The sequence below is a fragment of the Ipomoea nil genome, unplaced genomic scaffold, assembly GCF_001879475.1.
Source record: "Ipomoea nil cultivar Tokyo-kokei standard unplaced genomic scaffold, Asagao_1.1 scaffold1895, whole genome shotgun sequence".
Lineage (NCBI taxonomy): Eukaryota > Viridiplantae > Streptophyta > Magnoliopsida > Solanales > Convolvulaceae > Ipomoea > Ipomoea nil.
In genome coordinates, this window is record NW_017618323.1 from 2,018,361 (window position 1) to 2,027,603 (window position 9,243).

Consider the following 9,243-nt stretch of genomic DNA (forward strand, 5'->3'; position numbering starts at 1 on the left):
ACTCCGTCCGTTTAAACAGACCAAACCTCATTATGTGTATATTCAGTTAAAAATTTCTATGTATTGTGTTATGAATTTATGTGTATTATGTTAAGAGTTTATGTGTATTATGTATTATGTTAGATTATGTGTATTCTGTTATGAGTTTATGTGCATTTGAAACAGATAAATTTTTTTTTGGTCAATGCACCAAAACGACGTCGTTTTGGGTAGGGCGGGGCGCACAATGTACATTGTGCGCCCTGGTGCACGATATAACGACTGTTGAAATGTTGATCCACATAATTACTGTGTGGACCACGGTCCAAAACGATGTTGTTTTGATGTGTTAAAAAATATTCTTGTTCCACACGCATGTTAGAATAATGAACATTCTAAGATAAAATAATTTATTTTATAAGTTAGAATAATGTATTTTATGTGTTAGAATAGTGTACTTTATATGTATTAGAATAATGAAATTTTTGGGGTAAGATAATGTATTTTGTTAGTTAGAATAACATACGTACTTTGTGTTAAAAATAATAAAATTTCTGTGATAAGATAATATTTTATGAATTAGAGTAATATACATTATGTATTAAAATAATATATTTTATGAGTTAAAATAATGTACTTTATGTATCTTTGATGATGATCGATAATAGTGGGTGTCGGCTCAATCCGAAAGAAATTATACTAACGCTTTATAGAATTATCTTAAAGATGGGAGGGGAACTCTCAACCCCCTTAGCCCAAAGAATGAATGATGGAAAAATTAGTAATTAATTGTTTTGTCTTGCTTCTTGTAGACATGTTACGAATATCACATTTGTTAAAACAAACACTCTTTATTTTCATTGTTACATGTAATTTAATTTATTTTACGAGTTAATCAAATAAATAATGTGCTAATGACCTTGTGGTCTAGTGATACGAAGTGATTCGTTATGAATTCGAGTCTCAGTGGGAGTGATATTGACTTTTTGTGTTTCAGTAGGACGTACACCATAGTCCACCTTACAAGATTAATCAAATTTAAAAATAAAAAATTCAACTTAGGTTTAATTTATTTTACAAATAAAATTAATGTACAAAAAATATACTCCGTATATATCTTTAAAAGACTCTAAGATCTTTTAAATCACACCCATATTGATATTTTTATTCTAATGTTTTTTTTTTTCTAAATTAACATAAAGTTATATTAAGTCACTATATAAGGTTTGTTTTCAATATATTACTGCTTCATTTTTCAAATATTGCAGTTTCAATTTACAGTACTAAGGCAAATGTATCATTATATTGATAAACATTAAATAAGTTCATTAAGCAAACACAACAAGTTCATTTTTACAATAATACAAATTCATTTTTAAAATACTACATGTTCATTTTTACAATTCTAATGCAATTACATTATAATGATGGATCTCAAATAGATTCGTTAATGAGACTCTGCAAGTTTATTTTCACAATATTAGTGGTTCATTTTTACAATAATAAATGTTCGTTTTTATAATAATAATGAACCTAAAATAGTATCTTAATTCAACCATCCAAGCTAGTGAAAAACTTGTGCAATATCTCCTACCTGAAATATATATATTGATTTGATTTTGTGATGTCATTGGAGAGAATCAATTCAGTCACTCCAACATGAAACCAAAGATAATTGCAAATTTCTTCTCCATTACATAGACTCATTTTAATTTTTAAAGATAGAAATCGTGCATGTGTGATGTGCCCAAAAAAAAAAAAAAAAAAAAAAAAAAAAAAAAAAAAAAAGAGAATTAATTAAAAAAAATGGAAATGTGTTTCCGGTCCAACTTTTTAAGAAAAAATAAAATAAAATCCGACCCAAATAGAAAAATTCAGAAAAGTGCTCCTGGCCCAATTTTAACACTCCGGCCCAAAATTTAAAAAAAAAAAAAAAAAAAAAGATACAGAAAGAAATAATGTCCTTAGCTTCAACAATTGGGCAATTTATATCGTGCACTAGGGCGCATTGTATTGTGTGCCCTAAGTGTAAAACTATGTCATTTTGGATTTTTATTTTTATTTTAAATTTTGATATCTTGTGTCGGTTGTTAATTTTTTTTTTTTTTTTAAAATTTCATGTTCAAAAATGTACATAATTGTATAACAAAATATACCTATATTTTTTTAAAAAGCTCTTAACATAGTACACATAAATTTTCTTTTTTCGGATGTACATAATTGTATAAAAAATGTACATAATTGTATAAAGAAATGTACATAATCGCGTCAACTTCCTACATAACTTACCAAAACGACATCGTTTTGGAAGGCGCGGGGCGCACAGTACTATGTGCACCGTGGTGCAGGGTATAACGATTGCAACAATTGATATCCTTCATATTTAAAAAAGAAAAAAAGAAAAAATGTCTTTTTCTTAACTTAAAAGCACAAAGAGTCAACAACGCCTCCACTGAGATTCAATTTCATGACCTCTCATATGAGAGAAGTCACTGCATGTCATCTGAGCACAAGGTGTTTGGAGGACAACCGATAAAATTTCTTATATCTTTTAAAAATTGTCATTTTCACGTTACTTGTTTTCCCTTTTTATGCTACATAGCTAATGGCAAGTGGATATATGTTTCTCGTTTGGAGTGAGACACCTTCCAATATGTTTTATATGATAATAAAATATGTACCTGCATGGGCAGTTCAACTGGTCACAGAGGTGAAACTTTGAAAGAATAATCAGGGATCGAGTCTCACCAACGACAGTATGGGAGAATGATAATAAATCATGAAGTTTATTATATTGTTGTTGACAGGCCTTATATAATGTGTTGTGAAAATTTAGAGTAAATACCTAAAATGGTCCCTCCTCTACTTTTGATTTCAACCAATTAAGTCCTTGACTTTGCAATTTCAACCCAATTTAGTCCTATGTTAGTGTCACCGTTTAATGGCCGTGAAACCCAAGGACAGAGTTGTAATTTCACATGGTTCTTGGGTTCTCCTTCACCTGTTACACCTCCCGGTCGCTGCAATCATTCCCTCCCGCCGAAGCATATCTCAATTGCTTTGTCCTACCTTCAATTTGCTTCCGGGGCTCCCGGAAACCTTACCTGGCAGAGTCACAACCTCCTTTCTAGATGAAGCAGCAGAATACTTGGGTAGAATTTGACCATCAACACAAGACCCATAAGGCTTGGTTTTGTGCTTCTTCTAACGCCTTCAACGCACCGACCAGCCTTTAGTCTGCCTTTCCACCGATGTTTCACTTAAAGGAACAGAGTCGAAACTTGTTCAGCAGCTGGTTCACCACACCTTCAAACAGATTATGCAGTTAACAATAGGATTAGTTCAAATTATCCATGAACAGAGGCAAAATTCAATCTTTTTCTGCGGAATCGGAAAATCAAAAATCCACTTGTCAAGCATAAATAAAAAGAAGGAAAAGCAAATTACAGTAGCTACATGTTGCAGTCAAGACTAATGACTGTTCGGATAATCCCATAGAGCCTGATCATCTTGTGCTTCTTAGTGGTTACATAGAGTGAAACCAGCACCGGCGAAGACCCAGTAACATTGACCAGATCACCGCCAACTGACGAGGGTCGAGACTTCAGCAAGACCACGAACATCACCATCACTCACAGCCAAACATTGGGGGTATGGCAAGCTGGGTTCACAATAGTTGGACCAACATCTATAGCCACTCTAAGACCACCGCCACCAGTCCCCCCTTTGCTCACCTCCTCTGCTCGCCGGGCGGTGACCGACTGGGCATTAACTCCCGGAAATTTTGGATGTCCCCGATCAACAATCGCAGTAGCGACGGGTGGTCTCCGCACATCCCCAACACCAGGACAAACCTTCAGAACCTCCATGCATCGGCTGGGACAACGGCAACGCCTCCATTGATGGGCGATCAGATTCTCAGAGGGACTGCGTAGAAGACCTCCGATCATTGACGAGCGACCTCGAAGCCTTTCCAACACCAGCCAAACCCTCAAAGCCTTCCCAACACCAGTGATGGTCATAGATCTAGGGAAATGGATGAAGTCCGGGTTTACTTACAGTATGTGGTGAAGTGCAAAGACGTGAATGATGTGAAATTAGCACTCAGCCCTTGAGTTTCACGGCCAGTTGACGTCGCAAGTAACAGAGGACTAAATTGGGTTAAAATTACAAAGTCAAGGACTTAATTGGTTGAAATCAAAAGTTGAGGACTAATTTGTAAATTTAACTATAGTCGAGGGACCATTTTGGGTATTTACTCGAAAATTTATTCTACTAAGTAAGAATGTGTGAATTCTAAAAATGTGCCATACAAAAGTGTAAAATTACAAAATGCACACTATAATATATAAAAGTGCAACTCAAAAATATAATTAAACTTTAGAAAGTATAAAAGTGTCTCTAATAAATGTAATGCCCTTGAAATTGAGAACACAACTTGTGATGCCGGATTCTTCCTACCTTCGAGCGCAATTCCTATTGTGATAGTAAGCTCTCATGCATAAAGAGTGATAACTTATTTTCTCGATGTTAGATTGTAGTTTCCACAATATATAATAAATTGAAAGTCCCTTGAATAAAATATTTAATGTCTTTTAAAGAGTAATTGATTTCATCCCACCTTCCACCAAAAGTACCTCCGAAGATATAATAGTGATTGTTGAATTGTCTTTTCTCCTAAAGGCATATTCGCCAAGGTAGAGATCGTAGTTTCCACGTAAATCTTGTCTTCTTTACTTTTCTACTGTTGTTATTGTTTCTTGTTCTGGTTAATCTCAACAAATTTGTATCAGATTTACGTGGTTCGACAATGTGCTTACGGGGTGAAATTATTCTTTTATTAATTGTGATGGTGATGGTGGTGATACAACACCTAAGGATCCAACCAATGTATTTACAGGTGATAAAACACCTCTAGAGGGAAGGTCACATGATCGAACCTGGTGGTGGAGTATTGACTCTTTGGATTACAAAAGATGGAGAAAGTGTATTGAACAAATACTACATTGTAATAGAGTTGATATATAGTACTAAAAAAAACTAATAATTTAAATAACAAACAGATGAATAGTTATAAAAGAAAATAAATATGATTCTAAAAACTCAATAAAACATTTTCTAGATGACACGAAAAGAGAAAATTACAAATAAAATAAAATTGCTGAGCAAACAAGAATTGTTGAGATTTTGTTTGAAATGTATAAAAATGTTGGATAATAATTTAATCATCATTTGAGGAAGGAGGCAAGGCTGGTCCAGGGGAAGAAGCATTATCTGTGCCATTGAACTTCAAAAACCCAAGCTTTTTTACCATCTCATTTGCAACCAATTCATTTGCGCTGTCTGTGGGATGGTATTCATCCCAAAACACATACTTGCTTCTGTCTTTGCACAGCGTCGACGCCGGAATACACGTCAGCGCCGGCCGGATTTTCCCCAACGAACAGCACGGCGAGTCAGAGTTACTAAACCCTGCAAACCAATTCAATATTATTATATTGGTCCATTTACATCCATGAACATAATTAACATTAAAAATGTTGGGCTGATACCGGTAAAGATTAAGTCCAGCTCATGTGGCTAGATGAATTGTTAAGCGGAAGTTAGTAAAATGGTAAGTCCAGCACCCTGTCTTTCAACAATGTGTGATTGTATAAAGAAATAAAATTACGCATTCACTCCGAGCTATAACTTTAGCATAATGGTAAACGCTTAATCCTAACAAGTGGTATCAGAGATAGGTCATAGAGCAGTTAAAACTGACTGGTGTTGAAATGTGTGGCGATATAAGGAAATAAAGTTACATCTTCACTACGTTACGAGCTATAATTTTGACGTAATGATAATTATTTAACACTAACAAGTAATATCAAAGTCAAATCACAAAGCAATTAAAACTGGTTGGTGCTAAAATATGGAGTGATATAAAGAAATAAAATTACGACTTCACTACGAGTTATAGCTTTTAACTTAAACACATTATCAATTAAATTAATTGTGGGCATACCATATTTGTTTGGATTGGTAATCAAATCATTGACAACATCATAGGCATCTCCGAATTTGAAGCTTGCATTTGGAAGGGTGGACGACAATTCATTCACAAGATTGGCTGATGCTTCATTAAAGGCCATAGCTAGTTGATTTGTCCTCTCTTGGCACCCTCCACTGCTACTCAAAACCCTTTGAAGTGGAATGCACCCCATTGGCCCCAACCCAAATACTATCAATCTTCTTGCCCCTAAACTGTGCAACATCTACAAAGTAAACAAAATTGAATCCAAGTAAAATTTCTTGAGTATATATAATATATAAATATAAATGTACAGTCACGCTCGCATGGACAACTTAGTTGTTCATAGGGGTAAAATTTGGGAGCAATAAATGTAGAGTCAGCTTAAACTTTTACTCTTAGTTGAGAAGGATTAAATGCTTTAATTTGGTATCAAAACCAATCCACTACAAGAGATTATGGATTCATGGGTCCAAATCTCTGTGCAACTTAATAAAAAAGAGACTATGATTTACGTGTTGTTTGGAGCCCGTAAAAAATTACTGACCCTCACACGCCAGGCCTATTAGTTTAGGCTGTTATTTGCCCGTACGGCCTTAACTTAGTGGTTTAGTAGGCAGTATTTGAGAGAAGAGAGCAATGTTTGAAACTCAGCAATCTTTAGTTTGCTCTTATATGTTCTATCAAGTGGGGACCTAAGACCCTTTAAGGTTAGGAATTTAGACTTTTATTTGAAATGAAACACGTAAACTTACAATGAGTTGGGATCGGAGAGTGTCCATTAGGAAAGGGATGAAGGTTTGATCATTGTACTTCCAAGAAGAGGGGTAAACCGGCATCAAGTAATTGTTGATAAAATCGTTGCTGCCTAAGGCGACCACGTATTGCGATTCTTGGAAAAACTTCTCTGCTTCTTTGCTCCCAATTTTTTCTCGTATTAGTTCTTGGATTCCTCGGAATAGCTCTATCTGTCTGTAATGGGAAAACCTCTGCATCTGTACCATATATAATTCACATATATATGCATCATCACTTTCTAATTTTCGAATTAAATCACCTGCCTACTATTTAATTTTTTAGTAAGTCTCTTGCGAGACCGTCTTACCGATCTTTAGGTGAGACAAATCAGGTCATGATGAAAATATAATACTTATACTCGTATCTTATACTGCTAATCACAAATAAATTGTTTGTTACTTATATTAAGAATTTGAGTTAATTTTTAAGTGTCAGATACTTACAAATAAGTTACCGGTGTCATTCAAAATTCCACCGCCACCAGAAGCAAAGTTGATTCCATTTTCCAAAATAACATCTTCTGACAATGATGGATCTAAATAAGCTCGAGGTCTTGGAAGTTCCATTTTATCACCTGCACTTGCAACAAGTAATTGCATTTGGGATAAAATATAATGATTTAATTCTTTTTTTTTTTTTTTTTTTGGTTATAGACTTATATGTGTCAGTTTCTTTTTTTTTTTTTGTTTTTTTTTTGTTTTTTTGTTTTTGTTTTCAAAACATCTCATATTAGTTTTAATATTATTATGACATGATCATTTTTATCCTCCGTCAACAAACTTGTTTAAATGATGTTAAATACAATAACATTTAAGTTTTTTTTTTTAATACAAAGTGAATTGACCTGCTATATTTATACACGAAAACATCTCATTAGCTTGAATTTCTTCAGTATCATCTACCATTATTCTACGGATGCACGAATTGCACTTGAAGAAGACAGAACACTCAGACCCATGAATTAAGAATTTTTTTCATAAAAATAAATATATAAATAAAGCAGGTCAGTCCATTTTGTATCAAAAACAGATTAAAATTCCATCATATTTAACGTCACTTAAACATGTTTGTTGATAGATAACTAAAACTGGTCTTGCTACAATAATATAATACTAATACCAACCAGAAATGTTCTAAAAAAAAAAAAACTAAAAATAGAATGATGGAACGTAGCTTACCTATAATATCAGCTACGGTGCGGCCATTGCAGAACCTGCCATTAGGCAATCCATTGCCAAAATCAATGCCATACCATGGCAAGTTAGCCTTGGCGAGGCTCTTAGACAGGTACTGATTGTTGCCAACATCCGACAGGGAATCGCCGAAGATGAACTGGACAACCTTCGACTCACAACCTTGTTGGACCAACAAAATACTTAATAAAATGCTTACAACCACACCCAACTCCATTGCAAGACCATACTGTTTATATGTTTTGCATTTAAACATGAGCTCTGGGGGGCAATAATGGGGAAATTTAAGATGGTAGACAGAGTTGGATAAACCAACCAATGTATTTTTTTTTTTTTTTGTTTGGTCTGTTTTCAGTCTTACCAAACTGCAACTACCTTGCCTTGTTCTGTTACAACGATTATTATCAAATAAGTCCAACTTGTCAGAGATTAAAACAGTTTACAGACTATAAAGTGTTGACCTTGAAGGCTAGAACTGTTATGGTGAGTTTACCTGCCTACCATTTGGGTTGAAGATTTGAACTTATGTCTTCTTTCCTGTAAGTAATATATATAAGTTGGCTCAACTAGTGCACCAATCTGCAGGAAACCTAAACCCTATCCTAGGAAACTCTATGGCATCTCTATAGGTTGGTTTTTTGCACAATATTTAAGAAATCAAGTAGGAGATGTTAGATATACAATAGTCTAACTATATGAACCATAGTATACGAGAAACCTAACCTCGTATGATAGCGGAAGCGTAGTCGTGTTGTTCTCCAGCCATAGTTGATGTTCAGCCATGTTTTGTCCCGTCAGCCATGTTTTGTCTCAGACCTGACTCAGAACCCTAGATGGCATATTGGTATCTACTGAGCAGTCTGAGTACCGTAACTGAATGTGCTATCTAATCCATAATCCTGTATCCCATCAATCCAGGTTTATATTAGGCACAGAGTTTGGTTGACTAACAACTACTAGTTATTAAGTCCAACCAGACCACTTAATAAGCATAGTCAACTTGCACCACTTAATTAAGGCCCTAATATATAATATATAATATATATTATTAGGGAAAATCTTACAGTAGGAGAGAGAAGAAGAAAAGAAGAGGAAAAAAAAAATATTCTGACGCAAAAAAAAAAAAAAAACACACACACACACACACACCCCTAACGCACCAACGGCACGTGCACTCGCCCGGCTGAGCACGGTTGTGCGCAAAACATGCACGAATTGGGCATATCATCTCTTTCTTCTCTCTCCAGACCCCCACAAAAA

The 9,243-nt window shown here is 34.6% G+C and overlaps 1 protein-coding gene across 1 annotated transcript; it reads right to left on the reverse strand.

Annotated features, from left to right (window-relative positions):
• Positions 1 to 5,069: 5,069 nt before the first annotated feature.
• LOC109193545 (GDSL esterase/lipase At1g74460) lies at positions 5,070 to 8,207 on the reverse strand. The gene is made up of 5 exons (XM_019344384.1): positions 7,969 to 8,207; positions 7,234 to 7,364; positions 6,748 to 6,987; positions 5,987 to 6,236; positions 5,070 to 5,451 (listed from the first exon to the last, which is right to left on the reverse strand). Exons 1-5 carry the CDS (start codon positions 8,198 to 8,200, stop codon positions 5,201 to 5,203), a joined length of 1,104 nt encoding a protein of 367 aa, XP_019199929.1. The 5' UTR covers positions 8,201 to 8,207; the 3' UTR covers positions 5,070 to 5,200.
• Positions 8,208 to 9,243: the final 1,036 nt, after the last annotated feature.